Raw genomic sequence first — 26,767 nt, forward strand, 5'->3', positions numbered from 1 at the left:
CTGTGGAGCAGCAACTCCTAAAAAAAGACAGGAACATGCCTGCTTTATTTACAGTTCACATCCCACTTCTGTCACAGATCTACGCTTTTACTTTTGGAAAATTGCTTTTCGACTTCTTCTCCATTCCATGTCAAAGTGACACTGGAAAATTACAGCTTTTAAAATCAAGTGTCACCCCGCTTCGGTTACGGCTCTTATACTACCTCAGAAAGCGAAAATTTTAAGGCCGACTTCCTACCCTTCATTCCACGCCAGTGCTGTTCTTACAGAACAGTGACACTTAAAAAAGACAAGAAAATGCTGGCTTTGACAGACAGTGGAAAAGGGGCTTTACATAAAAGATGCCATCCCTCTGTTATGGCCCTGTCCTACTGCCAAAGGCGGACTATTGAGCGACTTTGCTATTCCGGTGGGAAAATGGCTACTTTTACAGGCAGTGTGAAAGAGGCTTTAAATTCTCTATTTTGAGTGAATATGTGTTGTTCTAGAGATGGTAGCAGTTAAGAGTTAATAGTTGTCAGTTGCACTCTTCTTATAAACCGTGCCCATTTTTTCCAAGGTTTTCAGCAGTTGAAGCTCCAGCAGCCCTTCCGCCCTCTTTCTCGTTCGTGACATCTATGCCCAAAAGTGTTGTCTCTCACGGCAGTGTGCCTGCCCTTGCTGCTATCACCACCAAGCCAGCGACCGTGTCAAGTAAGCGCAAATGTGAACTTTCAGTATCTCTTGTTCTTAATAGTTCATCTCAACCCTGGGTTGTTACTTTCATTTCCTACCTCCAGTTCAAACCAGTACATCACCTGTAGGACTCCAAAAACCATCCCCAGCTCCACAGGGCCGCATCCAAACCACACAGGTATTTTCTCTTTAAATTATATTATTAATCATTGTTGTTTCTTCTGACAACATGTATTAATTTATTTGTGGACAACTACATCGACAATGGAAGGATATATGCATGCTGTACATAAGCATAATGTGGAATTTCCAAAATACAGTGGGGCAAAAAAGTATTTAGTCAGCCACCAATTGTGCAAGTTCTCCCACTTAAAAAGATGAGAGAGGCCTGTAATTTTCATCATAGGTATACCTCAACTCTGAGAGACAAAATGAGGGGAAAAAAATCCAGAAAATCACATTGTCCGATTTTTTTTTTTAAGGATTTATAGTAAATTATGGTGGAAAATAAGTATTTGGTCAACAACAAAAGTTCATCAAATACTTTGTTATGTACCCTTTGTTGGCGTTGACAGGGGTCAAACGTTTTCTGTAAGTCTTCACAAGGTTTTCACACACTGTTGCTGGTATTTTGGCCAATTCCTCCATGGAGGTCGCCGAGGTCTCCTCTCGAGAAGTGATGTTTTGGGGCTGTCGCTGGGCAACACAGACTTTCAACTCCCTCCTAAGATTTTCTATGGGGTTGAGATCTGGAGACTGTCTAGACCACTCTAGGACCTTGAAATGCTACTTACGAAGCCGTTGCCTGAGCGGGATCATTGTCATGCTGAAAGACCCAGCCACATTTCATCTTCAATGCCCTTGCTGATGGAAGGAGGTTGTGTTTTTTTGGAAAAACTAAATATTTAATTGTAGTCACTTGTTGAATTATATTTTAGTTGTATTTAATTCAGAAAATATATGAAGTGATCATTTAATTAAACACTACACACAGAAAGTTTGTGACATTTGGTTTCAGGTGAAATCTCATGATGACCATAAAATGCCCTATAACCTTTACAGGTAAACTTAATTTGAGCTTCTTTTCAATGCTGTTCTCTAAGAAGGAGCTGAATTTAAAATTCACAACAGGTGTTTTATCCATAAATGGACCAATACATTTCCTGCTTTAGTTAGAATGGGTATTCAACAGTCCTCTTTATGCTGCTCATATTTTGACATCATGAGACCAAGATGACATCAACAGTATCTCATAATTGTGAGGCTTCAAACTGCAAGCTGTCAGAGAGCAGTGACCACTGACTTTAACGTCACCAACGTCATTAGCAGGTTGCAACCGAGGGACTGGAAGAGTCACAGAAAGGCAAAGAGGTAGGCGTCCATGTTTTTTTTTTTTTTTGTAATTATTATTGTTCAAACAACTGTTGTGATCAGCTCCTTGTTAAAGAACAGCAAGTTGTGCAAAAAGCACAGAAACATTGAACAGTTGGACATGCACATTCAACTGTTTCGAGAAGGTCAAGTTCATCTGTCAAGGTTAGTGCCTTTTAGATTCATCCAAAAATGTCACACGAAAGCCAAACAGCTTTGTGAGTAGTGTATGTAATCCTAGTTGTCTGCTTATCAACTAACATTAGTATTATAAGTATGTTATAACACGTTTGTCCATTTTGCTCTATTTTGACGACATCACAAGACACATTTTCGGAAATAGGCAGATAATGATGATTCACTTTGTTGTTAAATTCCAGACTTGACGCTCGGGCAGGCACTCCAGGAACCTAACTGTTATATACAAGCTATTAAAAAGTAAATTTTTCATATGTCCCCTTTGACATACACTGGACCCCTTAATGAAACTGCACGAAACACATGACAGAACGTTTTGCTGCTTTTTTCTTCAAATGTAATTGTATTGCTTATTAGTGGCTTTAAATTGTAGCAAATAGGGACTTTTTGGCCTCCAGTTACAGGCAGCTGGAGTCGGAGTAAAGCCGGTGGAGAAGCAGCAGCCTCCGCCAAAGAAAGAATTTGATCCCATCATGACTGGAATACTCGAGGAGGTGAGACTGACTCTTACAACAGAACTTGTTAAGGTTTTTAATTGGACGTCGTTTGACGCTCTCGTCAGATTTCACACTTCCAAAAGGAACTGGAGGATTTTAAGGCAAGGAGCTCGATGGCCGACTTTAAGGTTGGAACCAACGAGGAGATGAAGGAACTGAGAAAAGAGTCTGAGGATCTGAACATTTTCACCCTGGAGATTAAGGAAACCACAGAGGTAAGGTTTTTAGAAATGTGATGCACACATTTTAGTGAATGGTTAAATCTATAAAAAACTATCCTCTCCAGTCTCTGCACAGCGACATTGGTACACTGAAGACCACGCTACTGGAGGGTTTCGCCGGGGGAGAAGAAGCAAAGTCCCAGAGTGAGCTCAGCAGGGACCGAAATTACAGACAACTGCTGTACAAAAGACCCCTGGACCCGCGCAGTGAAGAACAGCTCAGGGTGAAAACACATGACCAAATTTGGAATCATTCCTTCCAGAGTCCGCAAGTGTCAAGTATAGGTCAGCTAACTAGTCTTAGCATGACACGCTAACATAGCAATTTACATATTTACTTGCCGTCTTGTCAAACACCACAAACAAATGGGCTCAAGCGGTTAAATCAGTCATAAAAGAAGTATTTTTGGTCTTTGGCTTGAGTCCAATCTAGCCAGCTAAACATAACAGGCCAATTAATGTGTTGAGACATATAAATATAAAACACAGTAGGTCAACTTTGGGGGTGCGTATTATACATGGGTGCGCATTATACACGAGAAATTGCGGTACATCTTGTACGCGTACAAGAAGTACATTGCACAAAATAGAAACCGAAACGATTGTCCATACATAAACTGTAATTCAGTCTATCAGCAATGTTATTTGTTTGTAAAATAGAATGCTGAGTTTTAAATTTGACGTTGGAGGTCTGATTAATCTGCTTCAATAGACTTAAGGGTTTTTTTGTTTGTCGTTCCCAGTGTTGAAAACAGAATTGGCAAAGGTGAATAATAATCTATAGACACAGCTATTTTTTATGATGGAACGTTGAAATCAGATATACTGGTGCGTTGATTCAGGCTGCAACTGTGTCCATCATTACAAGGTTGATTATTAAAATGACAAATATTGAAGCCATAATTTATTCACGATTATGACTGTCACATGGAAATGTTCTTGACAAAATTTTAAAAATGTGGAAATTCGGACAAATTTGGACAAATTGCTCTGGAATTGAATTTTTGTTATGTTGGAGCTCTGCTACTCGTTATTCTGGCATTTAGCAAATAGAAATAATTTTGGTAATCATAATTGACCTAAAAGAGGAAAAGGTTAGTCTGATTTTATGTCAGACAGTGAGGGAAGAAATAAGCCTGTGTGTCTTTTTATATCGTATATATGTAAACATCTGGTTTCAGCTCTCGAAATCCAAATGAAAGTTGGTCAATATTGGCTCCCGCTAAGTCTTTCCAAATGGGCTTGCGAGCTAGGATGAGAAGCTAAAATTAGCTGTCTACATCCTTACTCAGTGCCCCTTCTTGTCAAACAGCGCAAAAGATGGACCAAATGCACGACAACATCATAGACCATCCAAATGAGTCCTTCGTTCACCAAAAAGTCAGCCAATATCGTTTCCAACTGAAAACCAGAAAGCTACCTCGTTATCTATAGGGAGAAACTAACTTAATAGCTCCTTCTAGTCAAACAGCACAAACATATGGATGCAGTTGTTGGCCATTAGTCACAGAAGATCCTAATCAAAGTCCTTTGTCCACAAAAGGTTGGTCGGGACGATACTGGCTCCGGCTGAGAGTCCTCTCAAACCCGAATAGATCAAGTAACAGTCTACTAGATGGACTTAAAATAGTGGTCAAAGAAGATCCAAATCAGTCCTTTGCCCATTTGCTTCCCATGTAGGAGATTCGCCGGCTCTACCAGTACGTCATGTTCGCCGTGGAGGACGTCAACGGTGTTCTGGATGTGGAATGGGAGAAACACTTGGAGAAGAAGAAGAAAAGGTATGCACAAACCTCCCCTCATCATTTTGCAACTTGGCATTCGCATTAACCGTTGTTGATCACGTGGTGTGTTGGCAGGCACATCGTGGTGCCTGGGCGTGAAGGTCTGTTCACCACGCTGGCCAACAACCTGTACATCATCAACCAGCAGAAGAACAGATTGGACCAGCTGGTCAACAAGCTCACCTCACTGCATCTCTACAATAAGACAGAAGCTCCCATGGCCAACAGCAACATCGTTAAGTCCGGAAGGTAGGTCAATCACAGCAAAAATAGTTACCACTGTCGTTTTTTTTTGTTTAATTTATTTTCTTTCTTATGGTTGTAGTACAACAACTTTGTTCTCATAAAATTACTACAGTTTCTTCATATAATGATATTTTTTGCTGCGGAGAGCTCGTACTGAGAGTGATTTAGGTGGATACGCAGGAACACCTCATCCGCGCACACTCTGATCAGAGTGCGTGGCCAGTCACAGGAGGAGAGTCAATATGTCTTTAATGTTGACACACAATTCCAATTCACTGAGCTTGGATAACTCACTCAGTCCGCCTTGTACTGTCTGGTATATTCCTGTGTTATATATTCCTCAAAAACTTTCGACAGGCTTCAATTTAAAAAAGAACTCTGTAATAACTAATAATAATAATCCCGCAAACGCCGGCCAATGGACTGAATCTCTTTTTTTTTAGGACCCCTTAGCTGCCCAACAAAAGATAACTGATGTAAAATAGTGCCCAATGGTGCCCTTTAGGTGCCCAACAAGGTGCCTGACGCAAAATATCCGAATTTTGCATCAAACAGTGCCTGTACAAAAAGGCATTCATTTAATGTACAACAGATTTTCTTCTAATATTCTGACATTATTCTTGTTGGGGGGAAGAAAATCCTCTTAAAATTGCTACCCTTTTCCTCTTAGTATAACTATTTCTGTGCAAAATAAAACAAAAAATTCTCTTGACTATTACACTTTTTGTTGTAATATAGCGTCTTGGTTCTTGTCAAATTGAACTTTTTCTTAAAAGTGTGAAATCAAAATAAAAATTTAATGGAATTGGGACTTGACTCACACATTGTATTTTATCTAAATATTACAGCTCGGAATATTGGACCTTTTTATTATTGTAATGTGACAACTGCTTTTTTAAGTCAGGTTTCCACGTAAAGTTATGGATTTTTGTAAGCATAAAATTAGGATTTTCTTTTTTATATTGAAGTTATTACTTTATTCCTGTGATAATTTGACTTTGGTCTCAGAAATTATGTATGTATTCTCATAAAATGACACCTCTTTTCTTTTAAAATGACGACTTGATTCATGCAAAATTAGATTATATTTTCTCTGAATGTGACAGCTCATGTTCCTAATTTTATAATTGTAATATAACCATTTTGTTAAAATAAGTCGTTTCTGCGTGAAAGGATTTTTTATTTTTTTTAATCATAGTTTTTATTTCTTCATCCTAAAAAAACTTTAGTCTCGTACATATACATCTCGTATTTATTACATATTTTATCCCTCTTAAACTTACAGCCTATTTCTTTTAAAATTAACTCTTTTTCACAAAAGAAACCTAGGAATTTTATAACTTTTACAATTGTGCAACTACGTTACAACTTTTACATTACACCTGAATTTTTATTGTAATTTTATGACTTAATTAGATTTTTACATACATACAAATCAGTCGCCTTTCGGCGAAATTCGGAGCGGTACGGAAAGTATTCAGACCCCCTTAAATGTTTAATTCTTTGTTGTATTGCAGCCATTTGCTAAAATAAATTTTCTTTTGTTTCTCATTAATGTACACACAGCACCCCATATTGACAGAAAAAAATGGAATTGTTAAAATTTTTGCAGATTTATTAAAGAGGAAAAACTGAAATATCACACAGCCATAAGTATTCAGACCCTTTGCTCAGTATTTAGTAGAAAGCACCCTTTTGAGCTAATACTGCCATGAGTCTTTTTGGGAATGTTGCAAGTTTTTCATACCTGGATTTGGGGGTCCTCTGCCGTTCCTCCTTACAGATCCTCTCCAGTTCTGTCAGGTTGGATGGTGAATGTTGGTGGATAGCCATTTTCAGGTCTCTGCTGAGATGCTCCATTGGGTTTAAGTCAGGGCTCTGGCTTGGTCATTCAAGAACAGTCACAGAGTTCGGAAGCCACTCCTTCGTTATTTTAGCTGTGTGCTTCAGGTCATTGTCTTGTTGGAAGGTGAACCTTCAGCCCAGTCTGAGGTCCTGGGCGCTCTGGAGAAGGTTTTCGTCCAGCATATCCCTGTACTTGGTCGCATTCATCTTTCCTTCGATTGCAACCACCTACAGCTGGGAAAACACCCCCACAGCATGATGCTGCCACAACCATGCTTCACTGTTAGTACTGTATTAGACAGGTGATGAGCAGTACCTGGTTTTCTCCACACATACCGCTGAGAATTAAGGCCAAAAAGTTCTATCTTGGTCTCATCAGACCAGAGAATCTTATTTCTCACCAGCTTGGAGTCATTCGGGTGTTTTTTTTTTTTTTTTTTTTTTTTTTTTTTTTTTAAGCAAACTCCATGCGGGCTTTCATGTGTCTTGCACTGAGGAGAGGCTTCCGTCGGGCCACTCTGCCATAACGGCCCGACTGGTGGAGGGCTGCAGTGATGGTTGACTTTCTAGAACTTTCTCCCATCTCCCGACTGCATCTCTGGAGCTCAGCCGCAGTGATCTTTGGGTTCTATTTTTTACCTCTCTCATCAAGGCTCTTCTCCCCCAATTGCTCAGTTTGGCCAGACGGCCAGCTCTAGGAAGGGTTCTGGTCGTCCCAAACGTCTTCCATTTGAGGTTTATGGCGGCCACTGTGCTCTTAGGAACCTTAAGTGCAGCAGAATTTTGTTTGTAACCTTGAACAGATCTGTTTGTAACCTTGAACAGATCTGTGCCTTGCCACAATTCTGTCTTTGTCTGAGCTCTTCAGGCAGTTCCTTTGACCTCATGATTCTCATTTGCTCTGACATGCACTGTGAGCTGTTATCTTATATAGACAGGTTTGTGGCTTTCCTAATCAAGTCCAATCAATATAGTCAAACACAGCTGGACTCCAATGAAGGGGTAGAACCATCACAGCAAAGGGTCTGAATACTTATGTGATATTGCAGTTTTTCTTTTTGAATAAATCTATAAAAATTAAAACAATTATGTTTTTTTTCTGTCAATATGGGGTGCTGTATGTACATTAATGAGGAAAAATTGAACTTAAATGATTTTAGCAAATGGCTGCAATATAACAATGAAAAACCTAAGGGGGTCTGAATACTTTCCGTACCCACTGTGTATGTATATATGTGTATGTGTATGTATATATGTGTATATGTATGTGTATGTATATATATATGAATACATGTATACGTATATATATATATATGTATATATCTAATGAGGAAGACTCTTTAACGTTCCTTAAAATCCAAAATAATGGGGCTATCATTCTGATATTTTCAGAGGTTGAAGTGGGCATAGGAAGATACATCCATATACATTTTGGTAATGATCGCTTGCAGATTTGTGACATTAAAGCAACGTTGAGCGTTTTTTATATAAGGGTAACATTCTGTAAAATCCAAAATAATGGGGCAGTCATTCTGATATTTTTTAGAGGTTGAAATTAGCATAGGTAGAGATGTCCATATACATTTTAGTAACATTTACTCGCAGTTTTGTGACATTAAAGCGACGAACTTGTAGGAAGACATTTAAATGTTCAGTAAAATCCAAAATAATTGCGCAATCTTTCTGATATTTTCAGAGATTAAAGTGAGCCTAGGTAGAAACGTCCATATACATTTTGGAAATGATTGCTTGGAGTTTGGTGATATTGATGCACTTCATGAGCCTTTTCTCTCTATTTTGTATTGAGGAGTCTCCAAAACGTCTCCGGAAATCGAATATGACTGAATTAGTGTTCTATTTCAGCGCTACTACTTGGCGATATTGCTAGTTTCCATCACGAAGATGTCTCCGCAACCCGTGGAGACTCAAGTGCCAGTGGGCCTGGCAGCGCGTTGCGTGGCAGCAGTCGCACATTGGTGTATGAATGTGTGGCTGAATGGGTGAATGTGAGGCTTTGTAAAGCGCTTTAGGCACTGTGATAGTGTAGATAAAGCGCTATGTAAGTGCAGTCCATTTAGGTCGCCAACTAGTCTCGAGGCCAGCGAGAGAGGTCCTTTAGACATCACGGATGGTGTAGTGGTACATTCGCATTACTTCGGTGCAGGCAGCGTACGTTCGGTTTCCACTCAGTGACGGTGTGAATTTGAAAGTGAATGGTGGTCTGTCCCTGTATGTGCCCTGCAACTGACTGGTGACCAGTCCAGGCTGTTGTCTGCATTTCGCCCAAAGTTAGCCGAGATAGGCACCAGCTCCCCATGGCCCTCAACAGGATTAGTGCTATAGAAAATGGGTGGATATTTGTTAGTGTGTCTCCTTCAGCCTGTTGCCATAAATGCATATTTTATTATCTTTTGATGACAGTATGGAAAGCAAGCTTGATAGTTTGAGGGATGCGCTGCTGAAGGCCCGACTAGACACCGCCTCTCCTAAAGCCAAAAGCCCATCACCAGGTAAAAATGACTCGATATTTGTGTATATTACGGACAATGGAAGACCACAAAATGTTTTTCCCATCCAGTGAAGATATCGCCAGTTAAACAGTCCCAACTGCGTAACTTCCTCTCCAAGGGGCACATGCCTCCTGTTCGCTCAACTGCACCAGGTACTCATTCAGGCTATAAAAATATGGACTAAGCAACTTTATTGCTAAATCACACTTTGTCATCTAAATATTCCTTTCTCTCGCCAAGCCAACCTGTCCCGCTCGGTCTTCCTGTCGCCCAAATACTACGAAGACCTGGATGACGTGAGCTCCACCTCGTCCCTTTCGCAGTCCATGGAGCCTCACCTGCCTCACTTGGAGGTTGAGGAGGAGGAAGAGGAGGAACTGCAGCCCGAGTGCCTACCTATTGCCACCGCCGCCGCCCCTCCTGCGTACCCCCGACACCCCACTGTGGTGAGGACCCCCTCCATCCAGCCCGGCTTCGGAGCCATCCAGTCCACGCCCTTGAGCAAAATGCAGTCAGTGCCAGGCATGGGCTTTGGGCTGAGCCCTATTGCCAGCCCTAGTAAGTCAAATATTATGATATTACAACTATATTCTTGTAAAAATAAAACCTTTTATTTTCCTATTTCCTAGTTTTACTTCTAAAATTTCAACTTTTTTGTGATATTACAAAATAATTCTCACAACTTTTCTCTTTTCCAACTATTTTTTGTAACACTGCACCTTACTCACAACCCAAATACAACTTTATCCCCTTAAAATTGCAGCCTTTTTACAGTAATTCAGATTATTCTTGTGATGTTACAATGTAATTCTTGTAAAATATTATTTTTATTGGAATATTACTATATTTTGTAATATTTGTTTTCAACTCATAAATTATGCCTTTTTCTAGTAGTATGATTTCGTTGTAAAAAACTTTTTTTCCCCATGTAATCAATCAGTACAACTTAATTTGCATAATATTACACCTGTCTTCCTAAATTTTTTCATTTGTAATGTTCTGACTTCAGTCTTGTGAAATTATGACTCGTAAAATAATTTTCTGGCAATAAGACATTTTATTGTATATTTCAACTTAATTGACTTAAATTTCACTTTTCATGTAATTACTGCTTTACTCTTGTAAAATTATCAAAACTACTGTACTCGTTTTCTCAGTATCTTTCACCTACTTTGTAATTAAAAACAAAGTTCTCTCATCTCGATTATCATATTACAGCTTTATTCTTGCAATATGGCTTGTGAAAATACGGGTTTTAAATAACAATTTTCTTGTACTATCCATTTTTTTCCCGTTTTCTCATATTACGATTTTGCTCTTGTAAAACTGCTACCCTTTTCAAAAATATTTTTTTTTCTCATAATTCTGACTTTGTATTAGTATTTACCTTACCCCATTCTCATAACTACAGTTTTCTTCTTCTCTTGGTGTTACTATAGTTCTTTTCTTCACGTTTATGATTTCAAACATGCTAATTATGTGACTGTCATTTCAGTTCCCACCAATAAGATCAACCTGAGTGGCGCTGAGAGCACAGCCCTTGCCACCAAAACAGTCAAGCATGGTGCACCGCCTGCCGAGAGGACCGTGCCCGTTACCATCCCAGCCCAGCAGGCCGCTGCCACGGCTGCGCTCCGTAGGCTGATGGCAAATCAGAAGACGGGTAAGGCTAGCATGCAAAATGCTCCTAAAAAGGCGCTTAATGTGCTTTTTGTTTACAGTTCAAACCTGTTCCAAGGTGTCTAACTAGCAAAAATAGGTCAAGGATCAAGAATTATATTTTATATATTTACACGCCCTATTTCTTGTCTTCCGGAGACTAGCCTGTTTTGTGGGGGTGATCTCGTCTTGTTCAAGTGAACGACTGTATGCCCAGCTTTCATTAGTGTTGCAACTTGCACAGAGCTCAAAGTGTGAGAGGTGGGGAAAAAAAGCAAGCACCCATAAAGGCAAAAGCATTTTTACCCATGGAGTCAAAACTTCATACACTGTACTGTTTGCATGTGGCATAGGGATACCAAACACAACCCTAGGGTTGGGACTGAGTCTTAGCCGAGAAGCCTTAACGACGTGGGCCCAATTAAAACTACTAGTCATCAACCAGGACTAGGGCCGAACTGTTTGGGAAAATACTCTTACGCGTGATTGCAACTTAGCATGCAATATTTCGGGAGGAAGTTTATCTTCAGCATTATTCACTAAACACAAGAAATAAATTATTCTATAGTATGACCAACCCAGCATTGGATACAGCCAACAATTAAACAACTCTTTCCTGTAGGCCACGCCTAAATGTTATGATGAATTATGAAGAACAAATCTTTATTTTACTATTGTTAAAAAATATATATTTTTTTTACTTTTCATCACAGTAGATTATTGACTTAATTCAACTTCATGCCTTGTAAAAATGTATTGCTATATAATGATGCTCTTGTCAGACGCACTGCTGTCAGTTTCAGCCGAGGATAGAGATAAAGTCGAGTGACAGTTTTCATCACTAAGATGTGCGTACAAAAGAGGTTTAAATGAACTATATTAAATGTTAATTAATGTTCTTATCAATTAAAGTACAAGTGTTGAGATGATTCACTTGTTATTCGATAATCATCAAAAATGATTTTAAAGACTTTATATAGAATTTTATCAAATTCAAACTTTTTAGTTGAAGATAAATATCCATCCATCCATTTTCTGTAGCACTTCTCCTCACTAGGGTCGCGGGCGTGCTGGAGCCTGCCCCAGCTATCTTCGGGCGAGAGGCGGAGTACACCCTGAACTGGTCGCCAGCCAATCGCAGGGCACATATAAACAAACAACCATTTGCACTCACATTCACACCTACAGGCAATTTAGAGTCTTCAATCAACCTGCACCGCATGTTTTTGGGATGTGGGAGGAAAGCGGTGTACCCGGAGAAACCCACGCAGGCATGAGGAAAACATGCAAACTCCACACAGGCAAGGCTGGGATTTGAACCTCGGCCCTCAGAACAGTGAGGCAGATGTGCTAACTAGTCGTCCACCATGCCACCAAGATAAATATTGACATTCTAAATCTTTCGTGGTAAATATTAGTAGGATAACTTTAGATGTTAGATAATTGTATCAGATTACAAAAGCAGGACAAAGTCGTCTAAATTACATAAGGGAGAGTGGGTGTGACTATGTATGTCGTGGGCCCCCAAATGACTTGCTACGTACAGTCCTGCTTCGAGCCAGCGCCGCTGCCGCCGCTCGGCATGTCAACCGAAGTGGGATTAGCGGCTCGTGGATTGAAGAAGAAAGCAGCTAGCTAGCTGTGAGAACTGAAGTGAATTGCAGGACACATTGACCATTGACACTTCAATCGTACGTTGTGATGATAAATATGCGTGCTTCAATTGGGCGCCAAGCGGCATCAGGTCTTGTCTTCCCCGATGTGCCACTCCCCGCAGCTGGGAAAGAGCCTGATTGAGCCTGACTGCTTCGTCAGGAGCGGATGGATGGCGGATTGAAGCATTTTGTGAAGCGGGGGGAAAACTAGAATGTGAATGAATCAGCACGCTCAGGCAATTTTTATTTACCAGGATGTCAAAAGTGGGCAATATTGGCTTTGGGACATTCTGTTTCAGTTAGCCATTGGCGAGGAGGAGAACGGGCAGCGCGAACCCTGCAACTCCCACAATGTCGCCGAGCAGTCAAGTTTGTGCTGCTCATCAGAAGCTAATGCTGTTGGCAAATGTAAATCTTTGCATCCAACAAACCTTGACCCATCTCTGCTTAACATTTTGCTTTGATGCGATGTTTTACCCCTTAGCGTCCAGACTGCAAATGAATGGTACTTATTTGAAGCCATCACTGGCCAATTTACAATATTCCCATGATAGTGCTTATGTATAGAATGGCGGCTAAACTCCGGCCATGTCTCAAAAGTGGCTCTGGATCTTCGGGCATTCTTAGCTGCCAAGTCATGAGCGGAGACTTGTGTGGGAGTGATTATTGTGTAAATTAGCCCCTTTGTTGCAGAATAGTGGGGCAGAAGTGCCTGCTCTCACACTTTTTTCCCCCTAAATTTCACATTTTACGGGTTGGTAGGCCCTCCAGACACCCAACTCTTTGTATTTAAACAATTTAAAAATTCAGTTTTCCATAATTATCCGATAAATCTCCTTTAAATCCACTAACGTGGCAATGCTTGTTCCAGTCACCGGGTGGCGACAGAGCATTCCATGCAAAACAAGACTTTGCTCATGGCAGCCTCACTTTCTCAATGTTTGTTTTTGAGCTCTTTTTAAAAAAACAAAACTAAAACATTTGTTTTTCTTGCAGGCGTTAGCACCTCCTTGACAGAGTCCACCTTAAAAACCGTGCCCCAAGTGGTCAACGTCCAGGAGCTGAAGGACAAAGGGGCTCCTGTGTCAACCCTCGCCACTATCAGGTATTCTCCTTTTACACTCAACGTGATCTGCACACAAACAGTTTGAATTTAAAGCAAATGTTCTCCTCACCACACTAAGACACTGCTCAGTTAACTTTAAGCACATGATGTAGTCATTGCGCTGCATCATGCCTTGTATCCATTTGGATGCATGCCTGTTGGTGAATGGACACTCAGCCTTGACCTTGGTAATGATAGCCTTCCCATATTTATATTATTATTAATTTTTTAATTTGAATTATTATTATTTTTTTAAATTATTATTATTTTGCACAGTGAAAGGAGGCAAAAGAGGTACTACAGGACGACATTCACCAAAGACTCGTCTACGTATGGACATTGGGTTAAGGATGGATGGGCATTGGATTAAATTTCCCAAAAAATAGAAAAAAAACAACTTCTTTTGATGTTTTAAGTATGTTTCAATAACCTTTTAAGTATTTATTTGCGCTTATGCATTATTCACATGTATACATTCTTAATTTTATTTAATGAATTACATGTTTAAATATAAAAACTAATCAATTCAATTATTGTAAAATTACAACCTTATTCTTGCAATACAAAAACATTGACAAACCCTAAAATATTTATAAACCGTTATTTTATACCTACTGTAAATGTACCACAAAGTATAATCCCAAAACAGTTTATCATTTCAAATTCATTTTACAGCATCACCCTTAAAAAGAAATGGCATACAGATGAGGTGATTTAAATTTTCTCATTTCTTCCGCTAACAACCCAGGCTAGGCTTGGCTCCTCCCTGACAGACAAAGCTCTTTTGTCAGTCTAGATGCATCACTTCAACATGCTTCCCTGTCACCATTTTACAACTTTCCGATTAGATAGCGCTTTGGCAGCCAAAGGTTTCCACCAAGAGTTTTTCAGCAAATAGCTTGGGATAGGTTCCGCAAAACCGCAAGTCGGTGAATTTGTGAATATTGAACATGCTAATATGCGAGGGATTACTGCAGTACCACTTTTTTCAATGTTTTTTTCTTTCATATTTCAACTATCATTTGGTGATATTGCAACTTCTCATAAAATTACATCTTTTTCTCGTAGCATTGCGATAACCTTTTATATACGTTTTTATACCTTTTACCTCAACTATTGTAAAACACAACTTTGTTCTCCTAAAATGACTGCCTTTTTCTTGTCCTAAAACCATTTTATTCTGATAAAATGGAAACTTCTCATGAAGAAAAAAAGTTACGACTGTCATAATAATATTTTTGCAAAATTACAACTTTTTTCTCGTAATATGAAAAAATAAAGCGAGTGCCCGTAAAGGCAATAAAACCATTTTCACTTGTGGAAGCAGAACTTCATACAGTGTGTGTGTGTACGGCGCGCACACACACACACACACACACACACACTAGACATCTTTGTTTTCAAATTCTAACAAAAAGTGCCCAAAAGATGAGCATTGCATCAATATCCCAATATTTATAGACCTGAATGTATAGTGGAGAAGCAAAAGCACTTATTGACCTTGGCTTTTTGTCCGTTTTACCGCAACCAAGTCTTTTAACCCAAAACCTCCATTGACAGTCGTTTAAAGATAGCTTTTGGTAGACCAGACAGATCAGGAGTGTAATTGTTCACATAGAAAAACTCTTACATGTGCCTTTTCTGTTCTCTTTTGCAGTTCATCAACAACAGACCCAGCAGCTGTGCCCCTGCAGGTTCCTGCTCCAACTGCATCCATCCTGCCCAAACGAGTGAGAAAAAACAATTAGAATAGTGTCCCAGGGTGTTTATTTACTCAACTGCAGATGGGGGAGGCCTTTATGTACAACATTTATTGATTAATATTAAACAATATCATCAGTGTATTACAATTTGTCAAGTGGAACTAAAGTCTTGCAGCCCCCTCAGCCACAGTGATCTTTGGGTTCTTCTTTACCTCTCTCACCAAACCTCTTCTCCCGAGATTGCTCAGTTTGGCCGGACGGCCAGCTCTGGGAAGGGTTCTGGTCGTCCCAAACTATCTTCCAATTAAGGATTATGGAGGCTACTGTGCTCTTAGGTCCCTTAAGTGCAGCAGAAAGTTTTTTGTAACCTTGGCCAGATCTGTGCTTTGCCACAATTCTGTGTTCTGAGCTCTTCAGGCAGTTCCTTTGACCTCATGATTCTCATTTGCTATGACATGCACTGTGAGCTCTAAGCTCTAATATAGACAGGTGTGTGGCTTTCCTAATCAAGTCCAATCAGTATTATCAAACACAGCTGGACTCCAATGAAGGTGTAGAACCATCTCAAGGATGATCAGAAGAAATGGACAACAGAGTTAAATATGAGTGTCACAGCAAAGGGTCTGAATACTTATGGCTGTGTGATATTTCAGTTTTTCTTTTTTAATAAATCTGGAAAAATTTCAACAATTCTGTTTTTTTCCATCAATATGGGGTGCTGTGTGTTCATTAATGAGGGAAAAAAATAACTTAAATTATTTTAGCAAATGGCTGCAATACAACAACAAAGAGTTAAATATTTAAGGGGGTCTGAATACTTTGCGTACCCACTGTAAGTGGAGACGCCAGGCAACTTATGCCGTCTATTCCATTTATTTTTTGAGGAAACACACAACATAATTATTCTTAACTATCACCATTAAACTTTGATGTGCTTCAATACATTTATTTAGGCCCTTTAGTGGTGACAGAGCAATGTTATAAAAATCAAATCTCTTATCATTTATTGGGGGATACCTTTTAAGGCTCTGGCCACATGTTTAAAGAAAAGTATATGTAACCAAAGCAATCCACCATATTCTTCAATGTCGTTGGTAAAACCTTGTTCTGCAGAATCCAGTCCTTGGTGTGCAAAAGCCAACCATGGAAAGCACAAGCGCTCCACAAGCGAACTTCATGTTTGGTGAGTCCAGACTGCACTTAAATGTGCAATTTTTCATAGTTTGTATTTCCTGTTTTTGTTGCAAATGGACAGGACGACAATTCTCGATAAGTACTGTCCTTATATTGTAATGCCACATTGGGATGATAATTTTTTTTTTTTTTTTTTTTTTTTCAGGTCAGTCTGCCAAAGCTGACACAGCCGTTGCTCCTGCTAGCTCAGCTGAGTTGAATATCAGCAAAGGTTTCTCCTTCACTTCAACGTAAGTCCTCTCGGGAATAAAAATATTACAATCTAATATTTCTATTTAAAATATATCCAATATAAAAAAATTAGGGCTGGCTTATGTAGTGTTCGTACCTATGCCAGGGAAGCCCACTAGAAGATGATGTGTGCGGTCATGTGACTTCATTGTGTAGTTTGATTGGTGAACTAGACTCAAACATCACTCGCGCTCAAATTGGATTGCAGCCAACAGCGCCCAGTGCGGAAGTCAAAGTAGTCTAAACAGATAGGTCGCGCACGAAATATTTGGTAAATACGCAATAATTGGTAAATGGAAGTAGCGAGCGGAATTTAGATTATTGTAACAGATTAAAAGTAGCGTTTCTTTTTAACATAAATACTCGAGTAAAAGTGTGCCGTATTAAAACTACTTTGACAAGTACAATTCATCCAAAATCCTACTTAAGTAAATGAGCGCGTGACTACCCACCTCTGTATAAATTCACACACACACACACGCATATATATCATACATGGTCATGCTGTACCTCCCCAAAAATGGGTGCGACCAAATCATGTACTGGTCTGACCAACTGGAAAAAGTGCGACCAGTGCAAAAGTTAGTGTGGAGCCCTGTTTATACATATGATTTGAGACTTTTTTTTGTGTGTCCGTCTTCCGAAATAAGTATTCTGGGTATTAAAGTAAAACAGTAAAATATACATATAATTGTTTCTTCTTTTCCAGCCCATCAAGCTTCAGTTTTTCATCAGTCACTCCAGCATCTGGAATACCACCAGGTAAAGAGCTTCATGTGTTATAGAAGACATGTGCTTTTCCCCCCCCCACAATTTCAAACATTTCCAAGGTGTCTTAATAACATGTCTCATCAAAATACCTCAAGGATCAAGAATTATAGCACAATTAATATCCACTTTTAACAGCTTGACTGAAATAAGCTTGTTTTGAGGGAGCGGGCCTTTCACATGCAATTCGCCCCCTCTACTGCAGGATCACTGCAGTAGAGATTCTGCAGAGTATGGATTCTGTTGTCATGCCAATGAGGGATGGATCGAAGAGGTGGCTACTTGTTGAGCCCCAAGCATGTTGTAGTTTTATGTGTGGAGGCAGCACTTAATTACCAAGGCGCCAAATGACACTTCAACTTGTGTGCGGATCCGTGCATGTGGATCACGCAGAAGACATTGGCCATCCACAAATACCCCGTCCCCCATGTCGACAACTTCGCCGAACAGCGGCTTTTGCTGTTTCATCTGTGCAGCCAACAAAACTCAATGCATCTCTGCTTACTTTTTCAATGGCAAATCTTTACGAAGTCTAGCTGCATGAGTGTCGAACCTCACTGTAGGGGCGGGTTTTTTGTGAATTTGATGGTTTCTGATGTCGCAATTAGTCAAAATTCAGAAATGCTCACTTTTTCAGAGAAAGGCAGCGAACAAAAATGTACTTGTTTTTTTAATGTCACTCTCGATGGGTGGGCAGGCACCCCATGGTAGGGTTTGCACAGTGTGCTGGTATTAAAATTAGGGTTGGGAACAATAAACCGATGCGACGGGATATCTGTTCGTACAGTGACCAAGTCAGAGTTTTGGCATCATGACAACATGACTTTCAGAGGACCAAATGTTTGTATACAAACAAGTAAAAAGCAAATTTTCCATAACGTCCTCTTTTATATTCCTTGTTTCTTTAGTGAAGGATGTGAGTGAGTTCTCCTTTGTTGGAAATGGCAAGATGATATTTGGTCAGACCGTAGAGGAGCCATCAAAGTCCTCCTCGGCTGCCCTAACTGCTGCTGCGTCGGCCACACAGCCTCCATCAGCGGAAACCCCCATACCCGTTTCTACAATAGCTTCTGCCAGGATACAACCTCAACCCCCTAAAACGACCGGAGGAGAAACTTTAGGCAGTTTCTCCGGGCTACGTGTTGGTCAAGGAGAAGAAGCTAAAGATTCCCCTGCCAAATCGACCCCTGCAAACAGCGCTTTCACCTTTGGAGGGGCTGGAATTGGCAAAGGAACGGTGCAGTTCAGCTTTGGCGGTGATCGAAACTCCGCTGGAGACTCTCTTGAAACCGACTTGTCCAAGTCTAGTAGTTTGTTCAAACCTCCAGAGACCACCCCCAAGCTGACCTTCTGCGTGACCGCGTCCAACACCCCTGCCTCGGGGATGCAGACATCTTTCAGCAGCCTCCTTGCGGCCGCCGAACCAACGGAAGACCTCAAACCAGTCCTGCAACCTTCAGATCTCCCATCGCCGCCTGAAAAAAGCCCTTCTCCAGAGCCTTCTGTCATGGGTGTCACACCGTTAGAAACACCCAAGCCTTCACCAGATGCGCCCGCCATTAAAGACCCTGATGCTGTTCCGGATGCTCCCGCTTCAGTCTCAGCAGCGGAAGCAACCCCACCGGCTCCAGCAGTCATCGTGGCAGATGCTAACCTGAGTGTCACATCGGTTGCCCCTGTGGTTCCCGTCTCCCAAGTAGCCCCAGCGGCATTCCAGGTGTCCACTCCTGAGAAGCCCGGGTCCATTTTCACTCAGCCCACGACGACTGATAGGAGCTCTCCCGCTGTGACTGCAGCCGTAAACGCGACTGCTGCCCCTGCGGCTGCTGTCCCTACGGCGGCTGACACCGCAAGTGCTGCCCCCTCTGCCGGCACCGTCACGGATGGCAACCCCGCTTTTTCAGTCGCTTCCACCACCAGTGTTGCCACTGTGTTCGGACAACCTGCCGCAACCCCTGCTGTCTCCACAGCCCCCACAGCGTTTGGCTCGTCCACCTTCGGCACATCAACTGCAGGCGGATTCGGCAAGTCAGTTTTCGGTCAACCGAGCGCCTTTGGCCAGCCCACAAGCAACACAGCAACGCCCGGTGGCTTCTCCTTTGGACAGTCCGCATTCGGCGCAAGCACCAGTGCTGCCACCACCGGAGGAGGCAGTCTTTTCGGAGCATCCACGCCGAGCAACGCCAGTTCCTTTTCTTTCGGCGCGAGCACAATTGCCAACACATCCAGCAGCACTGGCACCGGACTGTTTGGACAGAGCACCACCTCTGCGTTCGGACAGAGCTCCACGTTTGGACAAGGGTCTCTATTTGGGAGCAACACCACCACATCCTCCTCTACAGGATTCAGTTTTGGTCAGCCATCAGGTAGGTTTAGTCTCTCTCTCTGATTTTGTTAGGGCCTCTTAAAATTGCTGTATTAATATTCCATTAAATTTACTGCCTTTTTGAGGGCATCAGCATACCCCGAAACAAACAAACCAATTTTTGCACTTGCCTACTACATTCCATGGAAAATGTATTTGGGGTTTCTCCAACACAACCACCGCAAACTCAAAAAAAAAGTTTCACTGATCAACATGTAATTGGTTGGACATGTCTTATCAAAACAGCAGGCCCAAAAAAGTCTGAAGGACCCATGCCCAAAATTGTACAGTAAGTCTGACATTTTGAGCAAATTTTAAGGTTTGTGCTTTAAACTACTACTAGGAAATTTGGGCAAATGAGCCTCAATCAAAGGTTTCCTTGACATTTGGGTAATGATACATTTGAAAGCTTATTTGCATACGCTGTCTAATGTGGAACGAGCATGGCATTAAAGTTTGACTAATTTGGAGGATTCGCCAAGAAAAAGGGAGTTCGAGGTCTAGTTCCTCGCTCCTCGCAGTTTAAGTTGGGGCCTGAGCACCAGGCGCTGTAAAGGTCCTCTTGGAATTACTGTTTTATTGTTATGTCAATGAATTAATTGCCTTTTTGTGGGCCATTTTGTTTTTAAGCTTGCTTACTTCAAGCATATTTTGACAAATTCCTACTAGGGAAGAGGCCCCAATCAGAAGCAGGTATTGTTGACAGGTGGGGGACACAAAACATATTTGCCTACGGGATCGCACGTGGGTAGAGCACTGCGTCAAAATTTGATGATCATTTTGAGGATTCTCGAAAAGTTAAAAAAAATAAAATAAAATACATTCTCCAACACCAGTTTCACTGATGTCTACTGACAAATTTAAAGAAACCATACCTGAAATTAAACAGCAAGTCAGCATTTTGGGTGAATTCCAGCGCACGAAATCCTATGAGGTAATTTGACCCAAAGGAGCCAAATCAGAAGCAGGTAGAGTAGACAGATTGGCGTGAAGCTTTTTTGCATATGTCAGCTGAACTGGGTGGACTGGTGTAAAAGTCTGATCATTTGGCGGCTTCACCATGAAAATGAGGGTTCAAAGGCCCGTTCATTTCTGCTGTAATTATCTTGTTGCTGTGTTGGGCATAAATAAAGGTGTTCTTTGATCAACTAAAAAAAAGTTTCTGACCTACAGGTTTTGGATCATCTCCTTCATCTGGGTTTGGCCAGCAAGCCAACACGGGGAGTGTATTTGGAAGGGTATAATTTTTTTCTGTCTTTCAAGAACCATATTTTTTTAACTGCACAGTGAGTATGACTTCTCTCTCAGCTGCAGCAGCCGTCGAGCGGAGGTCTGTTCGGTTCCAACGCCACCAGTGCAGCAGGCTCACCAGGCAGCAGCCTCTTCAGCGGCCTGGGAGGCAAGCCGAGTGAAGACGCCGCCAACAAGAATCCATTTGGTCTGACTGCTTCCCCTGGAGGGTTTGGGCAACCTACTCAGACTGGTATGACCAGTGCTGTCAAATGTTACACGGAACGGAATTTACGGCTGTAAAACTGATTGTGCCGGATATTGGGGCAAAATAAAATCCAGCGCCTGACATGACCGGCGCGACCACATTGAACAGCTGCTTGGTGCACACTATTTTATTAAAGGTATATTATTAGTAATAATAATAAATATTTGTAATATAAGATGACCTTTATTCGTCCCACAATGGGGGAAATTGCATTGTTTCAGCAGCAATTGGGGATATAGGAAATATAAATATGTAATATAAATAGCATGCAAGAGAAGACGTACAAGAAGTACATTGCACAAAATGGAAACCAACACTATTGTCCATATATAAATTATCCAATTCAATCAGCAATGGTATTGGTTTACAAAATTGTGCAGTTGTAGTCGGAATAGTTTTAATTTTGACATTTGAGATCTTATTAATGTGATGTAATGGACTTTTTTTTTTTTTTTTTTTGTTAGCGTTGTTGAAAACAGAATTAGCAAAAGCGATTTAATCCATAAATATATTTTTTATGATGGCACGTCGAAATCTCATAGACTGGTACTTTGATTCAGGCTGCAAGTGTGTCCACCATGAGAAGGTTGATGTAATACAAACATTAAAATGACAAATATTGAAGCCATAATTTATTAACGATTATGACTGTCCCACCGTAATATTCTTGACAAAATTTTGAAAATATGGAAAGTCAGACAAATTTGGACAAATTGTTCTAAAGGTGAATTTTTGTGGGTTGGTAGCTCTGTGAGGCACTGTCCAATTAGTAGGACACCTTGAAAGTTAAATTGTTTTCCGCAGGTACCCCCAGTCTCTTTGGTAGTACTGTAGCCAAACCAATGGGATTTGGACAGGCCTCCTTTGGGGAACAGAAACCCAGCGGGACCTTCAGTTCTGGTGCGGGGACTGTTGCTTCCCAGGGCTTTGGATCCTTCGCCAGCCCAACAAAACCAGGTACTGGAAGAATTATTTAGTGTGTGTGTGGGTGGGTGGGTGTGGCTGGGTGGGTCGGTCACGCTCTTCTTCACGTTTCCAACTACTACGGCAGTTTGCAATTTGTTGCCAGTGTATTCCACTGTGTTTAATAATTTCTTCTATCCATCTACAACCCCAATTCCAATGAAGTTGGGACGTTGTGGTAAACATAAATAAAAACAGAATACAATGATTTGCAACTCATGTTCAACCTATATTAAATTGAATTCACTAAAAACATTACAAATTTAATGTTCAAACGGAGAAACTATTGTTTTTAGCAAATAATCATTAACTTATCATTTTATGGCTGCAACACGTTCCAAAAAAGCTGGGACAGGTGGCAAAAAAGACTGAGAAAGTTGAGGAATGCTCATCAAACACAAAGAGGAAAAGAACCATCCGGACTGTTATGGACGCAAAGTTCAAAAGCCATCATCTGTGATGGTATGGGGCTGTGTTAGTGCCAATGGTATGGGTAACTTACACATCTGTGAAGGTAGCATTAATGCTGAAAGGTACATACAGGTTTTGGAGAAACATATGCTGCCATCCAAGCGACAGCTTTTTCACAGACGCCCCTGCTTATTTCAGCAAGACGATGCCAATCCACATTCTGCACCAGTTACCACAGCGTGGTACTAGACTGGCCTGCCTGCAGTCCAGACCTGTCTCCCATTGAAAATGTGTGGCGCATTATGAAGCGTAAAATACGACAACGGAGACCCCGGACTGTTGAACAGCTGAAGCTGTACATCAACCAAGAATGGAAACAAATTCCACGTCCAAAGCTTCAACAATTAGTGTCCTCAGTTCCCAAACGTTTATTGAATGTCGTTAAAAGAAAAGGTGATGTAACACAGTGGTAAACATGACCCTGTCCCAGCTTTTTTGGAACGTGTTGCAGCCATAAAATTCTAAGTTAATGATTATTTTCTAAAAACAATAAAGTTTATCAGTTTGAACATTAAATATCTTTGTAGTGTATTCAATTAAATATAGGTTGAACATGATTTGCAAATCATCGTATTCTGTTTTTATTTATATTTAACACAACATCCCAACTTCATTGGAATTGGGGTTGTACTTTTAGGTCTTCGCCTTTTTTTTAATGACCTCAGTAACTCGTGTCTGCTGTCTTATCCAACTGCATCTTGTCACGAATGCTTATTTTCACCATTTGGCGTTCCATGTTCCTTTGGGTTACACGGGACGGGGCCTTGGCATAAACTTGGCATTCGTAGTTAGGTTTCACTACTGTAAGTGAGGACTGGTAAATACATTGATGGAAAACTTTTCTTTTCAAGCAAATGGGACGATCGTTCTTGAATATACCAAGAATCCTTCCATAAGCCTGCCTGGCAAGGTTTATGCGGCGTTCAACTTCAGTGCTTCTATTTCCATCCATTGTTACAAGTTGGCCTAAATAGATGTAGTTGTCGACAGGGTCTAGGACATAGTTGTCCATTTTGACATCTTTTTGTGGACAGTAACGATTGAATATGACCGTTTTTTATTTGTTCATTTTGAGACCTGAGGAACTGCTTTCTAAGTCTAATTCCTGAATGCGACGCTGTAGTTGTTCAGCATCGTAGTAGCATAAAATGTCGTCCGCAAAACAAAGATGGCTCAAATAAACGCCGTTAATTTTGAGTCCTTTTTTCCCCAATTGAGCTTTTAAAATATTTATTTAAGGCAAGCTGTAAATAGCTTCGGAGATAATATATATATATAAAATGTGTGTGTGTATCATTTTACACTTACATTATGTGAGTCCCGGGATATGTGTGTCATGGAAACAATGACCCGGCAACAATGAGTTCCTGCAATTTATAAGCGTGGATTACAGCTGTAGTAACTCTCCGCTATATCACGGTTCTTGCTTCGCAGTCCTTCTATATTCGCATATTTTTATTACAGTTGTTACTCTATTTTTTATATGTATAAACGCACACACACGGTGGTGTGAATAAGTGTTTGCCCCCTTCCTGATTTCTTATTTTTTTACGTTTGTCATATGGATGATTTTAGGGGCATTTGAAGTGCTCATTCCATGTTTTTTTTTTTTTTTAAATCGCACACTTGTGATGTGGCAATTTTGCAGTATCTCTCTGTAAATAGGCTATATTCTGACAATACCACACGACTGTGGCATCCTTGCGTCGCTTTTTATGGAGTTGCTTTTGATAGTGTTACAGAAAAATTCCAATATTCCTGAACCAAAAACTTCTTGCCTAGAATAAATAAACCCTGAATTCTGTTGTTAGGATTAATTCAATTGAGCAGATACTCTGTTTTTAAGAACAATTAAAAACAAGTTACATTCTGGTGATGCTTCATGATCATTGAACCGTCATGGTGTTGCCTTTGATCATCTTGCGTGAAATTCAGTATTTACCAACCTATAAGTTTGGTTGAGAAAGCATACATTTTCTTCTTGAGTTTAATTCACTTGAGCAAATATTGATTAAATCAAAACACAAAAGCGAAAGCATGGTTTCTTTGCTCCTAGCATTTGTACAATGTGTTTTTGACACAATATCATTTGTATGAATTGCAAATTATTATTATTTTTAATTAATAAAAAATAAAAAAAATCCACATGAATAAGAGAACACATTTTGTACAAAAGAACGATTTCACAGTTTCAGCAAAATGCTGTTTTGCTGGGTTCCGTGTAAAGGCTGATAAATGCCAGATCTTCTGTTACGGCTCCTGTGTGGCTATTTTGCGGGATCGTGTGAAGTATATATTTATATCCACCTGATAGCTTCAAGTAAACAAACATGCTTAGACTGGGAAGCCGCCTAATAACCTCATTTAAACAACCCCCCCACATCCTAATGTCTGATCGCTCTGCTACATGTGGCCAATGTATTCTTGTTACATTAGTGCAATCAATTATTTACTTGGGCGTGCTGGTAGGCGCGCTGTAATTTGAGCACACCCGCCATTAAGCCCATTGCAACTCGCACATTGCACACCATGAGAAGCTCGACAAGTCTGCATCTTGGCTTACAACCACAAAACAAATAGTTTTAGTGTGATGTCTTTTGAACTTTTTCTCACATTACCACCAGAATTCCTTGAGAATTAAGTTAGTCTTTTTACAAGAATACATTTGTAAGGTTACGATGAAAGACATTATGAGGAACAAAAGGCATAACTGTACGTAAACAAAGTTGTAATATTGCAACCATACAGTATTATGAGAAAATTTATAGTTTTAAAAGAATAAATTGGTAATCTGGCAGCACGATTGACTTGTAGGATAGCACTTCTGCTTCTCAGTCCAGAGGTCTCTGGTGCGATAATTATATGACAATTAAGTTAGAATAATACAATAATTTGAATAATAATGATTTTGCTAGATTTAAGTTGTCATTTTTTAATGAGAATTTTTCTTATGAGGATAAAATTTTAATTTTACAATGAAGGTTATAATTTCACACACACATAGTTGAACTATATCAACAATATTCTTGGCTTTACACAAATGAATTGGTAATGTGGCAGTGGGTTTGTGGTTATTTAGCACATAACCAAAAAAATAGATTAATGCAAATTATAAAATTTGTAGATAGTTGTCATTTTAAAAGAATATATATGTATTGTGAGAAAATACATACAAGAATGAATTGATATTATGGCATCAGAGTGGACTGGTGGTTAGCATGTCTCCCTCTCAGTCGAGAGTTTGCTGGGTTCGAATCTCAGCCCAGGCCCTCCTGTGTGGAATTTGCATGCATGTTCTCTTGTGAGGGGTTTCTCTCGGTACCCCTGCTTCCTCCAACATTCCAAAAACATGCATGTTAGGTTCAGTGAAGACTGTATCACACTTGTCAAACTTAAAGCCCCGGCTTTATGTCCAGCCTGCCACATCAGTCTGTGGCCCGGGTCGTAACCCGCCTCTCGTCCAAAGTCTGCTGAGATCTGCTCCAGGTCGCGCATGACCTGACTATTGTAATGGTCTTCTGACTGGAATCCCCCAAAAGAGCATTAACAGCTGCAGCTCGGGTTTTGACCAAAACAAAGCATTCAGAGCACATTACGCCAATTCTTAGTCTCTCCACTGGCTCCCAGTCAGCTACAGAATACTTTAAAGTTCTGCTACTTGTCTATAAATCACTAAATGGTTTAGGTCCTGAATGTTTTTTTTTCTCTGAGGAGCAGTTTTGCTCATCATTTCTTCATTTGCGGAGCAACTTTAAATTTTTCGAGGAGCAATTATTTTTCAGGTTAATCACACACGGACCCCAAGCAA

General features: G+C 40.4%; 1 protein-coding gene across 1 annotated transcript in view; it reads left to right on the forward strand.

The window, feature by feature from the left end:
* nup214 (nucleoporin 214) overlaps positions 1-26,767 on the forward strand; it is a 45,916-nt gene that overhangs the window by 13,605 nt on the left and 5,544 nt on the right. The window contains 20 exon segments of the mRNA XM_061698950.1: positions 560-693; positions 780-853; positions 2,643-2,738; positions 2,807-2,956; positions 3,028-3,186; positions 4,643-4,743; positions 4,822-4,995; positions 9,259-9,347; positions 9,416-9,499; positions 9,588-9,905; positions 10,843-11,010; positions 13,658-13,766; positions 15,424-15,496; positions 16,583-16,652; positions 16,809-16,893; positions 17,604-17,656; positions 18,571-20,028; positions 21,201-21,265; positions 21,336-21,510; positions 22,330-22,482. Of these exon segments, the coding sequence (XP_061554934.1) occupies positions 560-693; positions 780-853; positions 2,643-2,738; positions 2,807-2,956; positions 3,028-3,186; positions 4,643-4,743; positions 4,822-4,995; positions 9,259-9,347; positions 9,416-9,499; positions 9,588-9,905; positions 10,843-11,010; positions 13,658-13,766; positions 15,424-15,496; positions 16,583-16,652; positions 16,809-16,893; positions 17,604-17,656; positions 18,571-20,028; positions 21,201-21,265; positions 21,336-21,510; positions 22,330-22,482 (3,788 nt within the window).

Source organism: Phycodurus eques, chromosome 15 (assembly GCF_024500275.1).
Source record: "Phycodurus eques isolate BA_2022a chromosome 15, UOR_Pequ_1.1, whole genome shotgun sequence".
Lineage (NCBI taxonomy): Eukaryota > Metazoa > Chordata > Actinopteri > Syngnathiformes > Syngnathidae > Phycodurus > Phycodurus eques.